The 20,025-nt window shown below is 35.6% G+C and overlaps 1 protein-coding gene across 9 annotated transcripts in view; it reads right to left on the minus strand.

Moving 5' to 3' along the window:
- The window catches only part of UNC13C (unc-13 homolog C), a 177,015-nt gene that overhangs the window by 82,428 nt on the left and 74,562 nt on the right, over positions 1-20,025 (minus strand). For all 9 annotated transcript variants that reach the window (XM_039723375.1, XM_039723381.1, XM_039723380.1 and 6 more), the window contains 4 exons: positions 17,314-17,385; positions 12,191-12,410; positions 8,105-8,332; positions 6,054-6,195 (listed from right to left, as the gene is read on the minus strand). In XM_039723375.1, coding sequence (XP_039579309.1) covers positions 6,054-6,195; positions 8,105-8,332; positions 12,191-12,410; positions 17,314-17,385 — 662 coding nt within the window. The remainder of the gene's footprint in view (positions 1-6,053; positions 6,196-8,104; positions 8,333-12,190; positions 12,411-17,313; positions 17,386-20,025) is intronic.

Below are 20,025 nucleotides of genomic sequence, written 5' to 3' on the forward strand. Positions count from 1 at the left end.
CTGGATTGAGTGGATTTGAGAAAGTGCTAGATGTATTGAGGGAATGAATTGGCTTCACTTGCAATCTGCAGAGTACACAGTGGAAAAAATTTTTACTCCCAGCTGCACCCTGCATTTATTTGCACAGAAGTGGAAAAGAAGCTCTATTACTGCTTACTTCTATAAGGCACAATGAGGAATGTTTGCTATTAATTGGTGATGGCTTTTGATGACTTGATTGGAATATCCCAACAGTGACTGCAGAGGTTTGAGTTAGTGGAAAACTTTCTGCTGAAGTTTGACGAGTACAGAGCTGGCATCAGTTAAATCCATACAATACGTGCATCCATACAAAGTATTGTTTTTAATATCCATTCACTAGTGCTACAGAAATATTTTATATATTACATACCTATGTTTGTCTTTAAATACGACTTTGAAGCATAGCTGCAAATTTTCATCTTCAGCAGGGCATTACTTTCACACTTGATTAAGAGTTTTTACTTGAATTCTATTCCAAGCACTATCATTACTTAGTGATCTGTCTCTGTTTTCAGTGTTAAAACAGTAATACTCCAACTTATCTTCCAAGAAGCGCCCCTCAGGGGTATTCTAAGAATTAATTAGTGGTGGTAATGGGCTTTGGAAGTATAAAGTGCTGTAAATGGTATCATTATTGTCAAGGCCAATCAGATACTAAAAATGGCATGCACAGCTTTTACTCTGCCACATTGTGACATCATTCAGTATCACAGAAATCCTTGTGTCTGCCTGTATTCCAAATTTTAATTTTGCAGATAATTCTGGTAATTAAAATGCACATTGTTCTGTGATTAGCAAAACTAATAAAGTGCAGTTTCCTTTTGTCTTATGACTGGCTTCCTTGACATCCAGCCAACCACAATCACCTACTGAATCTACTCCCATAGCTGGGGTTTTCATAAATTACCCCTTTATGTGAACTCCTGGTACCTGTGATGGGGTGAGCTCATACTGAGGACAGTTAGTATCTCATCTCTCTCTAACCACATATTTTCACAGAACATGACAGACATACTATTTGGCAATCTGTGAAATTCCTCTGACTGATCACAAAATTCAAAAGCTATTGGCAAGGACATACAAAATATAGGAAGATAGAGATGGACCAAATAAGCATTGCTGCCTTAAGAAACTAGGCTATTCAATTCTCCTGAAATGTAGCTCTAAGTTACAACTCAACATTGCTAAAGTCCTGAATTGCATTTAGCTGTGCACCCAACAGAAATAATTGATAGGGGATTTCTAGAACGACATGGGGAGATCTGTCACTGGTGAAGTATTTATGAGACCCTCATCACCATACCTGTGCTTTTAATAGGAAATTAAAGCAGGAAATCTTTTTCCTGGTTTGATTCTCTGGCAGATGCTGCATATAAAAAGTAATTGAGTACTTCAGTACAAATATAATATTTCTATTATTTTGCGACAAGACAAATTTCCCTCTAATATACACTTAACTGATAAATAAATATTTATTCAGATGGTCAGGATTCCCTGATATCCTCAGTTGTCCTCAACATCCTTTTCTCCTTTAATCTTCGGTAAGTGAAACATGGCAAGACCTGACAACCAACGTGTTAACTCATGCTCATCTTTGTGTTGAAACTTCAGCACAGAGTCAGCTCTGCTACCTTTGTAATGCTCCTGTGCAGGACCACAAAAATAGAGTGGATTTGTGTTTAAAAACTGAAGAGTGGATGAGCAAATATTTCCTCCTGGCCTGCCCTGTGGCAGTGTGACTGCAGGGAGTTACTGCTAAAGTTACAGAGCTGTCTCTGAATGATCCTGCTTACCTGCCCAGACTCAGAAACAGACCTCTGGAATGACATGCACGTTCTGCTTTAGTCACTGCTAACATCTGTCCAGAAGCTCTGGGTGGAATTTCTCCTTCTGTTTACTCCAGGAAAATCAGCCCAGGGAATTAAAGGCTAGACAACATATGCTAGTTTCAGTGTTCCTCTTCTAGACACTCTGCTTTATATGCTCAGTAAAAGCATTCACAGAAGAGTGATACAGGAAGATGAGAAATGAATTGTTCTCTAGCACACAGAGATTTGAAGGCACTGATGCTTCTGAAAACTACAGAATTTGCAGTCTATTCAGAGATGCAAGACAGAAGCGATAGTTTAAATAATTTACCAACAATCTGGTGACACTACATTACTTTTGCATTTCCAGAATGCCACACAGACATGAAATAATCCTCATAGAACTCCAGCTATTCTAATGGTTAGAGTAATAAAACTGGAATAAAAAAGTATCTTTACAACAGTACCCCAATGTAAATTTAATATTAGATGCACTGGCATGATCTTACTGTACATATCCTCTGAGAGATCTGCACCCAGTGTTAAAATGACAACTAAGGGATACTGTGCTACCCTCAGTAAGTTCAGGAAGCTACTTATTGCTATTATTACCCTCACGTTTATTGTTATTGCTATTACTGCGAGTCAGAACCAGATCCACACCATTTCTAGGTCTACTGTTCTTAGGTGTTCACAGACAGTTCCAGGTCCTTCAGGATATGCCTTTCAGAATTTCATTAGCCCCACTGTTGTCCACATTAGCGCATTGTTGGCAAACTTTTTCTGAAGCCTGATTTAAACCTCTCTAAATGTAATTTGTGGCTATTACTTTTTGTTCTACTATAACAGTAAGCATGGAAAATAGATTATTCCTTTCCTCTTTTCAGGAGAAAGGATGTGTTTAAAGACATCCTTACCTCCACTACTTGTCTCTTCTCTAGTCTGGACAGTCCCAAATCTTTAGCAGTGTTGTCACAGGCCATGCTTTCTGATAAAGTAGAATGAGACTAATTATGCTTTTTCTTGCATTATTTTACTCTGTCATAACAAAAAGAGAGTTGTATAATTAATCTGGATTGACAGCAGTTTGAAAAAAAGACTCAGACCATGCATGCTGTACTCTGAAACTGAAAAATATTATCATCGAACAAATAATTTATAATTGGAATTGCTTCTTAGAGGTGTTCTGCTCTCTTGCTTTGGGCTGAGGCTGTGAGATACAGTTATTTTAATTAGCAGAATGTCTCTCAGAAACGTGGCTGATTATTGAAGAATTTTTGGAATGGATGAGTCTTGTAAACTAATGTGTAGGCTTTATTACTCAATTGGTTTTATGTAATACAATTCTCTGTTATACACTCTTGCTTAGTAGGCAATCCTTGAGCTATTTCAACAATTCTGGCAAAACTGTGTTTAGATATCACTGGAAACTGAAGCACCATTTAAGCAGTTAACCAACCATGCTATCTTCAGGTAGAGTGAAGATAATATTTTTTAAAAGTCAGTTCAGTTGACCAAGAATGTACAAAACAACAGTTTAAAGGGACTTTGGTGAAGTCCTCTTGGCCACTGACAGTAAATATTACTTAAAATGAATCCACCAATCATTTATTTCAGAATAAATAATGTGCGAGTGCCATGGTTTAAAGTAACTCTAAAGAAGAAACATCTACAGCTGGATGACTGAAATCAGTTTGAGCAAATGTTTTCATGCACTGAAGGTAGCAATATAAATCCAATGAAAATATTTATTAGAGCCCTTATGCTGTCTTAGTGACAGCCAAAATAGGAAAAATAAATAATGTGCAATAATCATCCAGTTATTTGAAAGATCTTTGTATTATACAATAGTATCTGGAGTATTTATGAATGGCCAGAGGACATGTGGTACCTGCAAAGTCAGCAGGGCAATTTGGAGATGTGTGCTAGCCTAGACAACCCTGTCAGAAAAAACTGATTTCTGTATGTCAGTAAACAACTGTTTCAAATAGTCAAGAAAAGAATGAGAGTAGACTTTTATTGTAGTGCATCAATATAAAGGTTTCTACAAAGCTGAAAACTATATAGCCAAAATATAGCTTCCTGTAATTAAAAAAAGTGAAAATGCAGTCCCTTTTCTTGTATCCTCTTTCAACCAGAAGGAGAAGGTGACAGCTGCAGGACCCTTCCTTTGCTCTGGCATTGAAAGAACCTCTCCTATCACTCATGTTTCATTGAAAAAGCCTCCAATGTTATCACATTTCTAATAATGCCAGGAGAAAGGATCAAAGCCCTTAGCACCTATATTAAATGAACATCTGCTGACCTATTTACTTCTCTACCTTGCGCACCAAAACGCTCTATTTTAGTTATGCTTTATGAGGTCCCCTGTTCAAATCTGTGCCAGTGTCCCATGGTCATTTAGCAGGGGGTCAGGCTACATTTTGTCAGAAGCATTCTCTCACTATTATCATGCAATCATATCTGGGTTACGTGTGGTTCTAAGAACAGGAACACTGCTCTCACTCCATGTGCTATGACAGAGCAAATGCACAGTGGGGAGCCAATATTTTTTCCAAGTCCTCATTTGGAACAGATGGGAAGACTTGAAAACATGTTTTGGTATGATAAGTATGCATAAGACTATAAGATTTTTGAAACATCTTATTTCTGCATTTTATAATTTAAAAGTTATAATGATGGTTAATATTAGATTTTCAACAGGATTTAAATACCAATTACCACTAATAGAGCCTAATTTAAAAAACACCTCCTGAGTCAATTAAATAGTTATATTGATTTACTTTAGATTTAATCTTCTGGTAAAACATTTATAGTTTATTTAATACAATTTAGAAATTCTCATATACTGTCAGCTGAAATCCAAAGCATTAACTAAGTCAGGGAGATTATTTTAGAAAACACATGTGCTATTAAAATGTTGGGAAATGTATTCAGTGCAAAGCAGTTTCTCAGGAGGTTCATGCTATAGTAAGGCTTGGGAGGGGAGTATAAATATTCCTGGGGAAGCAGATGATAATAATACTTAGTGCTGGGGAAAAAAAAATTGAATATTTTCAAGTTTCTGGGGATTTTTTGCAGCCCTGCTCACATCTTTGAGAAACTACCTTCAACAATCTTTCTATGAAATTTTCTGAATTGCTCATCCAATTTTTGACATTACGCAATTCCTACAATTAAAATGCAAGTACGTAATTACCTCCTACTTTTGGACACTGAAAGCCATTCAATGAGGTATGACACTTCAGCTGTTACCACAGTAACACAGTTAACTCAAAAGGAAAACACTTTCTGGATAGAATAAGCTTATAAAAATTTCTAGGTGTCTCTTTTCTCTGAAGTATCTATTTATTTCTAATACAAGTGTTTGAAACTGTGAAAGGAATGGCATACATTGTTTAATTCAGCCGGATTCTCTAGTACCTTTTCCAGACAAATAGAAGCAGCATCTTGGACCAATACTCTTTCACACTCTACTGAAACAATAACCTCCTCCTGTATAAGGTAGCAGATTTTGGCCAAAACCCAGGGAATTCCTAGATCTTAAGAAGTTAACTTGTTATGTTATGACACTGCACCTTCTAGAACAAAACAGGGCTCTATTTCAAATGGCTTAACCCTCACAGAAACTGTTTGCACAGTTAGGGGATAGTGACAACTTCTTCCCTCTTTATAGGAGGAAAGAAATATGAGAATAAACTAAACAATGCCCTCATACCATACTCTCCACATTTGACTTTCAGGCAACACTCTCTAAAAGTATGGACATTATAAACACACCAACCCTGAGCCTGGAGCACAGCAGTTACCACCAAATTCCCCTCAGAGAGTTATACCTCAGAGAATCACAGCGTCAAACAAAAACACATTTACCTTGCATAGTCAGTATTTGGCACATAGAAAAGCATTTCTAATGACAATACTTGGTATGTGAGGCTGAAGTATGAAAACTGTTACTTAAGTTCCCTTAAAGACTAGAATAATTAGACACCACCAACAGATCCCAAAAAAGACTTAATTGTAAGCTGCATGATCACTGTAAGAAAAAGACACAATAAATTTTGATGCTCTCTCCATTCAGAACTTGCTAATTTCCTAATGCTATAAATATGCATAGTACAGACAAAACATATTTTCAAATTAAGCCAACATTTCACTTGGTAGAGTTATATTATCTAAATGTAGATTTAAAAAAGCAGTATCAACAGCATTTTCTCTACTTACAAATAGAATTTTTCATCCCATACTGGATTCAAATTTCCAAAAATAGTTTTTGTTCTTCGCTTGTTTTTGCCAACTTGCACAGTAACATATGGGTCACTTGAGCCAGTTTTGTCCTTAGCCTGTAAGCCCTGAGCACAAAGAACTGCAACAAAGGAGAGAAATTTGCTTTAGCCCTCGTAGCCTTTATTGCCAAGAAGTAACTGAGAGTGACAACAGCAACAGGAAACAAAGGCCTCACAGTAAGGGGTCATGAAGAAAAGGTTTCTGGATTATTTTCCCAATGTCTGTAACTCTGGAGGCTGACAAGGTTTGTCTAATTACCCTTCTGGACTGTACATATTTAAAAATAAAGTTTATGTAGAGTAATAAAGATTCACTACAGAGCACCAAACAAATACTTTTCACGCATAATTCAAATACTTTTCTCAAACGTTGGTTTGGTCAAAATGGCAAGGAATATAATGTATATATAACTTGTCTTGAGTCTGATACTTCCCTAAAGTTCCCTGCCCCCAGCAAATAAATAAATATTTCCAAAATTTCTTCAAAGATCCAAACTAACATTCCCAAAGTAAAACTTCTAATAATATAAAAGACATGTCCTGTGGCTTATGGAACAAAACATGAAAACTAAACATTTGTTCTCTTAAGCGATGAAACATGACTTTTAGAACACTTTCTATGCTATCACAGAGAGTGTGACAGTTCAGATCAATTATCATCAACTGTTTATGTATTTGCTATCCTTTCTGACAGTTAGTGTGGGTGTATAGTTAATAGATATGAATTTAGTGGCAAATATAAATACATACAATTTGATTTTCCATCATAATTCATAAAAGTGGAAATCTCAGGGGAAAGCAGAACTGTCAAAGAGCAGCCTACCAAAGCCAGAGAACTGCAGCTAAAACAGTTGCTCTGGCTCTTACCATTCAGCAGCAGTTGGCTCTGTTATTTGCACATATTGTTTAAATCACCTCATTGGTAACATTGAGTTAACGCTCTCTAATGTCAATCATTTTGGATAATGAAGCTCCCTTGGCATGCTCAGGAAAATGATTACCTAAAAATGGCACCTTGCTCAGCAGATCAGCTCTTGGTGTGGGTTCAGTCATATGTGCTGACTTCAGTAAAAGAAATAAAATTCTGCTATTCTTTAACATATCCAATTTCTGAAAACAATCTTAGAAAAAAATTAGCATATTTTGTTTTCCCCACTCACTCTAAATTCACAGGGAAACTTTTAGAAGGCAAGGAAGCATCCCTCTCCTATTTATGCAGTAGAATGAAGGGACAGCCCAGCAAGTCCTCCAGGATTCAATTGTACGTACATACTGCCCTGAACACAAGACAGCCTTCAGTATCCTTTAGAGGTACAACTAAAAATAAACATATGAATTAAATATGTCCCTAGTGCTTGGTGACAGTCCCAAAATTCCACAATTATTCTTTTGAGTTTCATGCACCACCTCTCAACCTTCAGAATAGCCTCCATTTATGCTGAGGTTTTAATTCAAAAGCTGAAATGTCCAAGTCAGAGGACCTGGAAATCTTCATGAGCAACCAGGCCAATGCAATTGGAAGCCATCTGGAATATGTTTGGAGTGAGCAGAATTATGCAACATCAGCATCACTAAAATGGAACACACCCTTAGTCAAGCAATGTGAATGGATAATAAGTTTCAAAACCAATGGGAACTGGAGTTGCAAGCTCAAATGTTTTTTTAATCACTCAAAGCCTTTTTTTTTTTTTGGTGAACTTAAACTCTTGCAGCTGGTGGCAAAAATCTCATCATTAGCACAGAAGATATTGCTAAGAGGTATATGAGATACATTCTTTTTACTTGTCTTCCTTCCTATAGCAGTAGAATATAAAGTGGTTTTGGCAACTTTAAACTCAACTCTTGCAGTTGGCATCCTATAAATTCCACTGTTTGTATATGCACCAAGTATGCAACTGAACACACAGTCCAGCTCTACATAAAAAAAAAGTCTTGCTCCTGAATCAGGGGAACAGGAAAGAAAGAGCTCTTAGAACAGCAGAAAATTACCTGTGATAGTTATTTTTGCTGACCATTTGGATGTTCCATCCAAAACACTTTGTTTTGCTGCTTTTGTATACTGTACAAAATCTTCTTTAGAAATATTAAACATTTCCTGGATCACTTCAAATACCTCTGGTCTATTTTTCTCTCTAATCTTCATTCTTTCCTTCATAGCACTAATAATATTTTGTGTTTTGTCTTCTGCACCATGCTTGGAACTTTTCTCAGCTGCTCCTGAAATGAGAGAAAAGGTCATCATTGTTATTGAAAATTAACTTTGCGGTTTTTTTTTTTTCTCCTCTAAGGTCTCTAGTCAACTCTTGATACAGCAGTACCTGAAGGAGATCTTTGTTTCACCTGAATAATACCTCATGTATATTCTTTGTGATATGTAAAATTATTAGTTGATTTAGTTTAACATGAGGGGTTAACAATCAGCTTCCATCAGTATTATGTGTTATACATAAAATTATTTATTAAATCAATACTATTCAGTGTCAGTCAGGACTGTGGAAACATCTCAACATGTGTACTGAGCAGATAGCACAGATTTGTGATCAAAACTTGATCATTAGACACCACACCTGTGGTATTAAACTCACAGACTTTTTGGAAAAGAGAGCCCACCCTAGAAAATTATATATCACAGGTATGGAACAGAGAGGTTCCCCTCTCCAATAAAATGGTCACTACTGATAAGTTCAGTAATTATTTGAGGATTGTAGAAGAGATCAAGGGATATTATCTGTGTGAGAATACTTCTAGACTGTGTTAGCTTGTGGTGTCATGGCAGAAAATACTCAGGTAATTTTTTTGGGACATCAAAACCACTACAAGGTTTATTGGTTTAAAGTGGAAAAAAAAATTAAGGAGACCAAGTTGTTGCAGATTTTATTCACAATTCTTTTCAGAAGTGCTCTGGAGAGATTTCTCTCTCTAACAATTCTAACTGATCTCAGAGGCCCTTTCAAAAACAAAGTGAATTTCACCTTATAAAATGTCCTTTCTCTGTCAGAGGAAAGGGTTTCTGATCAATGTCTGTGAAACATACTCTTCAAAAATTCCCAAAAATCAATCTTGCAGTTGAGTATGAGAAAATAAACATCAGACTTCTATGATTAGAATTTAAAAATTTAAAGCAAAAATTTAAATTTCTGCAGTGCTAAACAGAATATTTAAACTCTTGATGAGATTAACATATGAACCAAGATAGAAAAACACTAAAAAAAAAATCAATGACATGCTGCCACTTGCTATAGGCATTGCTAAATTTTGGCTCATGTTATTAAACGCTATGCACAGGCTTGTGGCACTGAATGACAGAATCATCATTATCATTAGCAGCAGTAAGAACTTCCCTCTTCCAAGAAGTCGTGAAAACATCATCCAATTAGCCATCCTCAAATCCAGGGAGGATTCAAGCATTATTGTTCCCTTTAGGGGGTTAGGAAAATTAAAACGAAATAATTTTGAGCAATTTGTTATGCAATTATAATCAGATATTTCAACAAGGAGGAAGCATAGAGTTCCTTCTTTACAATACCATCAAACACCAATATGTTCATTTGAAAGAGTTTTTGTTTGGCACTCAGCTTGAAATGGCTAAAGAAACTAGAGCTGGAAAGAGTAATTTTTCAGCTTATGCTAAAAAATCTTTAAATCTTATGAATTTTTCAGCATAAGATTTCAGTGAAGTCTTACAAACCAAATATTACATGCTTTGTTTTCTTCAGTTTTCAATGTGTCATAAGGTTTCTTAGCCCACTGGAGGGCAACTGATATCTACATCCACAGAGAGATGTAGAATGGGAAGTCATAATGTTATAATACTGGAAAAATCTGGGTTGAAATACCAGATACTAGTGATACCAGACTGCCAATAGGCTGAATTATATGGCTTCTTCAAGTTTTCCATGGCTACTAAATCTTGAGAAATCTTGAAAATCTCTTGGTCAGAGTGCCTAATGTTTTTGAATATGAAATAACAAAATTCTAGTGATTAAAGATTAACCAGACTGAAAAATTAGGAATTAGTAGAAATAGAATTATGTACTACCATAAAACAAAATACCAGTTAAAAAATTCTCTAGTGATTTTATTATAAAAGAGATGATTGCTAAGCTGTCTGAAAACATGACAGGTCATTCTTAGAAGATGCAGAAGGGAACTTTTTTTTCATTTTTAAAAAAAAATTTCTGCTCTTCCTTAAAAAGTAGAAATGCAACAACATAACTGAATGATTAACCCTGGGCACAATCTGAATGGCAATAACATATTCCTGTTAGAAACGTTGTTGATTTTTGAGACAGCACAGATAAAACTGAAATATGTGTTACAATACAACTTCCTTTACGTAAATACCTTTCTCTTTATACTCATTTATTGCATCTAGTTTTATGTCCCCTATTGCTAACAACCTCTACTGCTGTCTATCAACAACTCTTTTCATGCAGTATTGATCAAAATAATTAAGACAATAGTGTAACGTACATTGCACAGGAAGTTAACAAGCTCCTTTCACCCTAGGGACTGATACAAACTCAACATGATTGAAATAAATTCTAATTTAATATTGCACCTAGTACTAGAAAGGGTATCTTATTGAAGATGAGAGAGTTAATGAAAATGCTACTGTTTTTTTTCTAAATCTAATTTAGAACAAGTTTATATATTGACCCTAAAGATCTTGAGATGTGACTTCATTTCTACAGCGTACATTAGCAATCATTATACATTAAAAAAATAAATCACAGAAGTTTGAAGGTGAATACATCCTACTAATTATGAGGTGGGCAAAAGAATGATTATGATAAAAATAACTACATTTCACTTTATAACACTGTTAGCATCAGCTTTCTCAGAAATAGAGATTTAACCAATTGGTCAATTCATTTTCTCAGTGGAAAATAAGGAACGTGAAATTTTCAAAGTAGTATGAACACTGAACAACTAATCTGTTGCAAAAAATATGACAGGATGCTCAGAAACATTCGCATACTAATGAGAAGAGTGGGGTTCCTTAGGCACATTAAATATTTTATCTGCACTTTGCCTTCTAGAGGTTTTGTTCTTTTAAAAGTCAGTTGTTTGGGCTGCTGATATGGGCCAGGGAACACCAGCCCAGTTTCAACCCAGAGCAGAATCACAATTAAGCACAGTTAGGAAGTTTGATTTAGACATTCATCACTGATTTATTCTCCATGGGGTCAGTTGCTCTGGGAAATTTTAATTGATTCCTGAGCAGTACAAACCTTGAACATCCATCCCTCATGACAGTTCCTCACACAGAGAACACAGGGAAAAGAAGGAAGAACTGAGTGAAATATCAGAGTAGTTCTCCTACATGTAGAGGCTCTGGAACATATCAACAGTGAACAGTGTTGAATAACTCCAGAGCATGGAAGCCCATTCCATTCCAAAATCAGAAAACTTGCAGGTCATGATTTTCTATTGCTTAGAATCTTGTATAATAATTGTGTTGTAATTTAAGAATTGTTTCAATACACCTGATATATTTTCACAGAAGAATTCATGGTGGCTAGAAAAAAGCTAAAGAAAAAAGCAAGGCAAAGGTTATTTTGCCTTAATTCTAGTGCCAAATGGCTTACTAATTTTTTTTTCCCCCTTACACATACAGGGTTTACTATTTTGAATGAACAAGGTCCTACTTACTGTTTCATATTTGTGACTAATATATAGCACATCAATATGACTACAGTAAGTAGCAAGAATATTTTTTTAATATTTCCTTTGACCTTTTTTTGTGTTTTGAGTTAAGTAAAAAAAAGAGTTTACGTCAAGTAATAAGTTGCTCCAGATATTGCCATAGGCAGTGGAAAGTAAATAATTCACCGATGTTAGTAAGCATTATTTTGTAAAAGCCCAGCAACATTTGACAGATTTCAAGGACAAAAGCAAAACTAACAGTGGGTTTTCCATAAAACTTCTGGCTAGCTTCTCAACTGAGGAGGATCAACACACCTTCACTGATTTTGAGTGATCTGGTGCCTCATTTCAACATATTACTGAGCATACACACAAAATCAAAAGGTGTGAATTAATACAAGATTTCAGTTATCATGAAATACTCACTCTGCAAACAGTCAGCATTTAGGAGGTCTTGGCACTTCTCATGGCATTTGACACCACATTCACTGCACCTCATGCCTTGTCTGGCTATGCCCCAAAGCAGGCCTTCACATTCATAACAGTATGTGGGAGTTGTAGCTGTCCAGATTTCAAAGTTATGAGGTGTAGTTGATGATATTGGATAGATCAAAGCCTGCAGGGTCTTCTTGAAGACATGTATTTTCTGTTGGGTAAGAAAAAAAATATTTCAGGTGTATTGTGTAACAGAAGTGAACTGTTTCTAAACTATATACCATTTACACTTTTTATATTTTGAGGAAGCAATTAAAAAAACCCAACAGCATTACATTCATTGGGGCATATTAAGTTTATTCAGAATTAATAACATGAATTCTAAATATTTAAATACTTCTTCCTACAGGGACTTAGACATACTGTACAAAATGCCTTTTGATTATATACAACACTATCCTCTAATACCAATTGTCTAGATAATCTCCCCAAATAAAAGCAAGCCAATTGTAGGGTTCCATTTTATCTGTATTCCTATAATGGCATACTTACTGCTTCATGTTTAAGCATCAAGTTGCTTTTTACTATAGACAAGAATGATCCATACACTCAAAAATCCACACCCAATTCTTTGACTGTTTTGGCTTAAAACCCATGACTAGCTGTACTACAAGAACAGTAATTGGCTATTTACTGATTAGTACTGTGACAATTTCAGTCTCAGCTCTTTAGTGCTTAATAAGATGAAAACAAAGCAGCCCCTGTAGTTTAGCACACAAGACCTGGTTTGTTTATTTCAGCTTTTTTTCAGGCATCCTGATCTTCTAGGTCTAGGCAGTTGCTGTAGGCAGCACTTGGCACCAAGCTTAGGTTGCCCGTGCCTTTTTTAAGGGGTGGGTGTTCACTAAATGCACACATGAATGTCATGAATGTATTAGAAGTTCTAGATTCATTCCCTTAAAAAGGAATAATTGTTTCTTTTAGAAAGAAGAAACTGTATTATAAAACATATCTCCATATTATTATTTTTAGAATAAAATAATAATCCTATTACCAGGATATCACAATATTTCTTATTTTAGAAAGAAGAAACCATATTATAAAACATATAACAGTGGCATATTTCTGAAAGTCTGCCTGTCCTACCTTGTTGTCCTCTGGTGTGGATATTATGCAAGGCAGCTCTAATGCTGGCTATAAAGCTATGGCAAGGGAATAAGATTTTGGAATTTGTGTGGTTTGTCTATTTTTTTTAACATCACTGCCACAGAACTGACAATACAGGAAGTAAGGCAAACTTATAAATTTAAACATTTGTTAACACTCCCTTACCTTTCATATTCAGCTTTGGTAATTGCATGCCAAATGGAAGACATTAACCTGTCTAAAAATATGCCGACATATTCTTGGTTTTATGTACTTGCATCTCTACTCAAACTTGTGAGATATTCTGCTAATAGCAGATTGTCTGATAAAAGTCAAATAATCTTTTTGTGTGCATATCTGCATAATGTTGCACAAAGTCATCAACCAAAGGACTTTTGCTGCCACAGGAAAACCAGTACCATGCAGCCATAGAGTAGCCATTGATTCATAGGATCAAGCATTAAAAGTAATAAAACAAAATATTGGGTAGCTTAGGCTGCAACAGCACTTACTGAAGTTTGTAAATACTGCTGGAAACAATATCCACCCTGTGGAGCCTCTCCAAAGATATATGGTGAGACTTTTCATGGACATCTGATCTGAGCACAACTGAGAACACTGAAGAACTGAACTAAAAAAATCTGATACAGCAGAAAAGACTAAAACAAAACCCTAAATTGCTCTCCAGAGTGCTTCTCAGCCTATCCTAACAACTTCTCTGAAAGCAAGCAAAGGTGTGCACCAGTTTGATTTGGCAGAACCTAAGAACTGTGATAGTAATGGCCACCTAACTCTGCAGAACTCATTTTTGTATATTACTTCACTTTTGCCTTCCATGTTACAGAGAGCAGAAAGGAAACTTTAAAACAACCTACAGTGAATTTACACAGCTTGCTGAGGAATCGTGTTTCTCAGAAACCACTGATTACACTCTCCCACTCCTGAGCTCATGTAGCCTCGGTACAAATCCTGCCCTTTCTTCCTGTTCAACTTCAATATTTTTCACATTATAAATACTTTCAGAATTTTGCCAATAACTTTTCAATTTTTCTGAAATGTCAGTAAGTAATGAAAATTACCCTCAACAGGCCTTAAAAGAAACATCTGAGGGTAAATGAAGTTTTCAGCTGAAAGACACTATTTGTAGATTGGTTTTGTTGCTGAATGTGTTCTTTCCCCTGCTGTTAATAAAGCAAATTGCAGAAAAGAATTTTATTTCTCTTACTGTCTAGAGACTTTCATTCCTATTACTCTTCTCTGTTTAAATGGTTTTGCTATGTGAATTACAGAGCATAACAACATGGCACTAATAACTTCCAGTATAACTATATAACTAATAACTGGTTTGGCAACATTTAGCACTACTAATATATAGGAGAATTATTTAGTTATCTGCTTCTCCTCTAAAGGGAAATTTACCTCTATCATGCACTACCTGAAATACTTGACAATGTCATTGATGTATAATTTTAAAAAATGTGCAGCTCTGTCTTTGTTCAACAAAGCAATTAAATGTGTGCTCAACTGAAAGCATATGTCTAAGTATTACACTGTTTAAAATGTCTTTGAATCTGTGCTTGAGAACACACAAACTCAGTGTGTCATGAGTGTGTTGTACCAAAAGGATAGCAGTGACAGGTGGCAAAGCTCAAAGCCTTAACCTCAGGGTGTAATTTTTTGAGTAGGTGGCACTTGAGTTTTAATAAAGGCATTAGTTCAAAGAATTTTCATACTGAATTTAATCAGCCAAATAACCCACACCCACCAGAGTCACTAATATTCCCTCCAGAAAAAAACTTGGGGGAGGGTAAAAACCAGAAAAGCCTTAATCAGAGGAATAACTTGCCCAAAGGGGAAGTTTTTTCCTCAAATTTCATTGGTGACTCCATTTCTTCATCTGCATTTCACATTTTCATTTTGTGGAGAGTATCTGGAGAATTCTGTTATGCCTGAAAATGTCTGTCCTTTTTGTTTTTAAATCTTGCTCTACCCAGTGTAATGATGCCCTAGGTTATTAAGTTTGGCTGGCTACTTAGAGAAGTAGAAAAGTAGTGCCTTTCCCTTGTTTTAAATATCTTGCAAGAAGCTTTACTGGGTGTACCCTTAGATTTGTTAATGAAAGAGCACTTCCTGCCCCTTGGAATGTGTAGCGAGGCATAGGACTGGCTTCTCTTATTCACTTCTACTCTGAATTAGCTTTTTACATTTTCTCATCAAATGAACTTTCACGTGTCTAAATTACATTTGCTGTATGCCTTTGGACTTACATTTTTATTTCAAGATTACTTAAGAAAGAACCATTTCTGGTACACAGTTTTTCAAATGGCATGGTTCAAATGGAGGCCAAAGAATATAGGTGTATAAAAATACATTCAAATGAATTTTCCTTTTCCATTTCTCCTGAATCAGCATTCAGTAGTTTCTCTGATTGATGGCAAGCATTGGAGACGTGCTTGCACTGAGCTGTTCACTGGGATTTGCTGCCTTTTTTTACCCCCTCCTGAACAGGACCATTTGTGTAAAAATCCATAAGTGCAGTCCAAGTTATTCTTTCTTGTCCTGCATTTATTGGCAATTAATATTAACTCCAAAACTTGCAACTTTAGCCCTTTGAAGTCAGAGCCTGGTAGTTTTTACACAAGAGGTGGCATGTAAATAAATAGATGAATCTGCATTTTTTGTCATAAAAGGTGGTAATATATTTATCTACAATGTTGTTTGCTTGGTAAACATTGTTTAGTAAAGTACATGGAGTATTTTAGGGTCTTTTAATGAACTCAGGTATTTTGGTACAAACTACAACAAAGTAAAAAAAAGTATTTTGTAGCACTTGGATGCCATAAGTTTTTCCTCTATAATTTTCCCTCAGCCTCGAACTCCTTAAGATCCCATATTTCTCCATTCTATCAACCTTTGCTGCTATTTTGAGATAGCAGAATAAAATAACTACTGCCCCTACTGGAAGAACATTTCAAACACCATCTGTTTTCCACCTCAGCAATCTGTCCCTGTGCACCACCAAATCATAACTTCATCATTTCCATATAAGCACAGAAAGTTCACAATAAACCAGGTAAGAATGATGGATGTCAATATTTGTGCTACATGTTCCAGTTCCCAGAATACCTGTAAGTATCTTCTGTTCTCCCATTCTTCTGCTATGGACCTTAACAACAATGTAAGAAAAATTCAACTCTTGATTTTTCTTCAGAATAGGATGTATTTTAGAAGGTTATGTATGCACTAGCAATTTGAGGAGCACAAAATGGGCCTGTATTCCTTCAGATTATTGCTTTTTCTTAGTTGATATATATATATCTTGCATCACACTTTAAGTATTCCTGAAGAAAATGGCACCTGTTTTGCTTTTGTTAAAAAAAAGTCTTTTGCCAAATTTAAGTCAAATCAGTAATGGAAAACCACAGTTCATGCATTTTACTAGCTATGACAGTATGTTTTTTCCAAAAGACTCTTGTGGTTATTTCTTGTATGAATTAAATATTTCTTCTAGAATCACATATGTTATTAGCGTGAGTTACATTAAAAAAAAAAATCAAATAGCATCCCAAGGTCTGGGAAAAATTATCACAAAAACCCATCTTGCAGAGCCCTGTCATTATACTTGCACTCACAGTATGATGAAGATAGAAAGATGATGAAAAACTGCAGGCAAACATGGTACAGTTGGACAATTTTAAACAAAAGGCTTCCCCAAGTAACTGTTTTGTAAATCAAAGGTTTCTTGGTTAGTTCCCTCTGCTATGGATGTGAGTCAGCAAACCTGGTCTTGCTACTGTGGCTCAGGCAGAAAATTCTGCTCAAGTTTCCTGAAAGTTCCTACACAATAAATGGAATACATTCAATTTCATCCAGTTGGGAGTGTGTAAAGCTGAAATAATTTTTAGAGATTTTTAAACAAAAATCTCTCTGTTGCCTAAACATTGAAACCTGCCATTGAAAACACTTACCATTTCTTCAGTGTTTATGGAGGTCCGGATGAGCATGGCCATGGAAATACCAGATTTTCGAGCTGCAAGGGTCTGTTTAAGGCAAATGCAAAAGTTACCAATTATACAAGTAACAACAGCTTTTGAATCTAGGGGAAGGCAAATACTACTTGATTATACCACTGGATGTAAACAAAACTGTTGAAGATACAAAACCTTTTAGTTAATGTTTGCAGCTCACAATTTTTAGGGTTTTAATATCTAAATGGAAATATACTTCCTATCATCATTACTGTTTCTTTCAGCAGTGCCCAGCTGAACTGCCATTTCTAATACAAAACCTGTAATTCAGAGGTTTGTGACTCAGTTTTTTTAAACCACAGGCTGTCACTGTTTTTCTGCTTTGCCAACCAAATTAATGTGGTACAAGGATAGGCATCCTGCCCTAATTTGGAAGCTGACTGTGCCTGCAGCAACATGGGAGATCATTTTGCAGTAGTCTTATGGTTCAAGTTGTCAGTCTAGATAATTTTTTGTAACTCACTGAGCATTTTAAAATTTATGTATATAAATGTATGTACATAAAATGCTACTTAAATAAAAAGACCTCAAGAAATCTTGAAGTATTATTTTCCTTAAGGACAATATTAATTCAATACTACTGACAGCTATATGGAGAAATACTCCGGTTATTTGAGACAGGAAAAGAGACCAGAACTCTGTGTCAATCTGTCCTCATTTGGCCACATGAAGTTATTTGTATATGGACAACTTCTGGTTTTGAAAACAATGCACTGGTTTGTAGAGATGAACTCTTTTGTGCTAGTATGGTACATGCAAATGGACTGAAAAGAAAGTAATTTTAATATACAATAAACAAGGAAATTTTATATCTCATTGAAACACCCCAGAAATCTAAATGGGTCCTTGAGAATTAACTAGCTAGTATAATGATCAGAAAGGACCCTGGGAGACGGAATTCTGTGTGTTTTACAAATAATATTTCAAATCTGAATATCACTTCTGCTATCAATAATCCTTTTGGCCTGACAGAAACAGATAAGATTTATTCCACTGTGCACAATATCAACCATAACACTGTATATTACTGTACTGCACCTGGAGTGCTGTTTTCATTCCCCCTTTCTCTTATTTTAAATCATTCCAAATGTGTTTGTACACTTGTGCCTTATCTCTGCTCTTTTGTCATCCACTATCTGCTTTGTCATGCTTTGCTGCCCTCACAGTCTAGCAGCGTGTGGATCAATTATACCACCCACTAACCATAAGTCTGTTGTTGCCTTTGTTGTGAGGATACAGATTTTCACCTAACTGTGAAGTGGATCTCTCTAGTCCATAATCACAGAACTACTACAGCAAAAGTTTAAATGACACTTTGTATGTGACATTCTTATTTTTGTGACATGCATACTGGGCCAAAGCAATTTAGGCTTACATCAGCAGAGGAACTGCATCATTAGTCTCTGGATGAAGAGACAATTCCAATTTTTCCAATTATATAATTTTAAACACTGGTATATTTAAAATGGATTTCTATTTATTTATTTATAAGATTGTTCAATTTTAATTTTAAATGTTCACTCTCCCTAATTCAATTTTCAATAAGTTTCCCTTGATAATAATTAAACTTGCAGACTGACACAGAATTATTAATCTTGCGAAACCAATTACAGGGTAAGAAATCATCCTAAGCTTAGTAGTATTCAATTCGTCTCCTGTTACAAAGAACCTTCCCTTTTTTTTCTCTTTTAAACTCAGGAATTTACCAACTCAATGCCATTAATTTGCTATCAGATTCTCCATTCTCTTAATAGTAAGTAAATAATTCTGTTTACTTCTCTGTGTCCATCCTTTAATTCTATTTCTGTGAATGTGGGAAATTCCATGGGTGTGTGCCAGTGAGATTGACAGCCACAGGAAAGATTAAACAGTGTTCAGGTTTTTTCACACTTTTTGTGTCAAAACGCAATGCTACAAGACCCACATATCAAAGGTGAAAATGGCAAGTAAAAATGCTTTTGAAACATTAAGAGAAAAAGAAACTATTTTCATAATCAGTAAGGTTCTGGGTTTTAAAACAATGCACTTTAAAAGCATCGATTTTTTGATCCCTCTTGAAGCACAGGTGTTTTGCTTAAAGTCTTGCTGAGTACCTCTGTAGGTTTACATGCCTGCACTATGCCTGTTTTATAATTTTCATGTCCCTTACCTAGAAGGATCCTTCTAGGTCTCAGTTGCACAATCCTAGCTATTCCAAGCAATAGAGCAATGTGAACAACTTGTCAGGACAGGAGCACAAAGGGCATAAGAACATTAACCTCAAATATAGGGCAATGACTGCTGCTGTGCTCTGTCCTCCAGCAATACCAAAGAACATGAGCCAGCAGAACTGCAGCTTCATGCTATCCCTGTAAGTCAATAAACAGACACTATTTCCTGTGAGAAAAAAAATGGGAAAGCAATTTTGACCCTGTAATGTGTCCTTCAAGCCCAGCTCTCCCAAGGGGTGCCCTTGGAATCATGCAGCTTTACTATTTTATTTCTTCTTAATCAGAAATGTGTCTAAAATTATAGTACAGCGCCCTATATAAAATAAGAAAGCCTAATAGGAAACAGATAATTAGGCTGTTCTCAATAAAGTGTTTGTCATGTTGGAAGAAAGTGATATCTAGAGGGATTTGTGATAAACCAGTGAATTTAAAAGTCATATGG

Source organism: Passer montanus, unplaced genomic scaffold (assembly GCF_014805655.1).
Source record: "Passer montanus isolate IOZ18808 unplaced genomic scaffold, ASM1480565v1 scaffold5, whole genome shotgun sequence".
Lineage (NCBI taxonomy): Eukaryota > Metazoa > Chordata > Aves > Passeriformes > Passeridae > Passer > Passer montanus.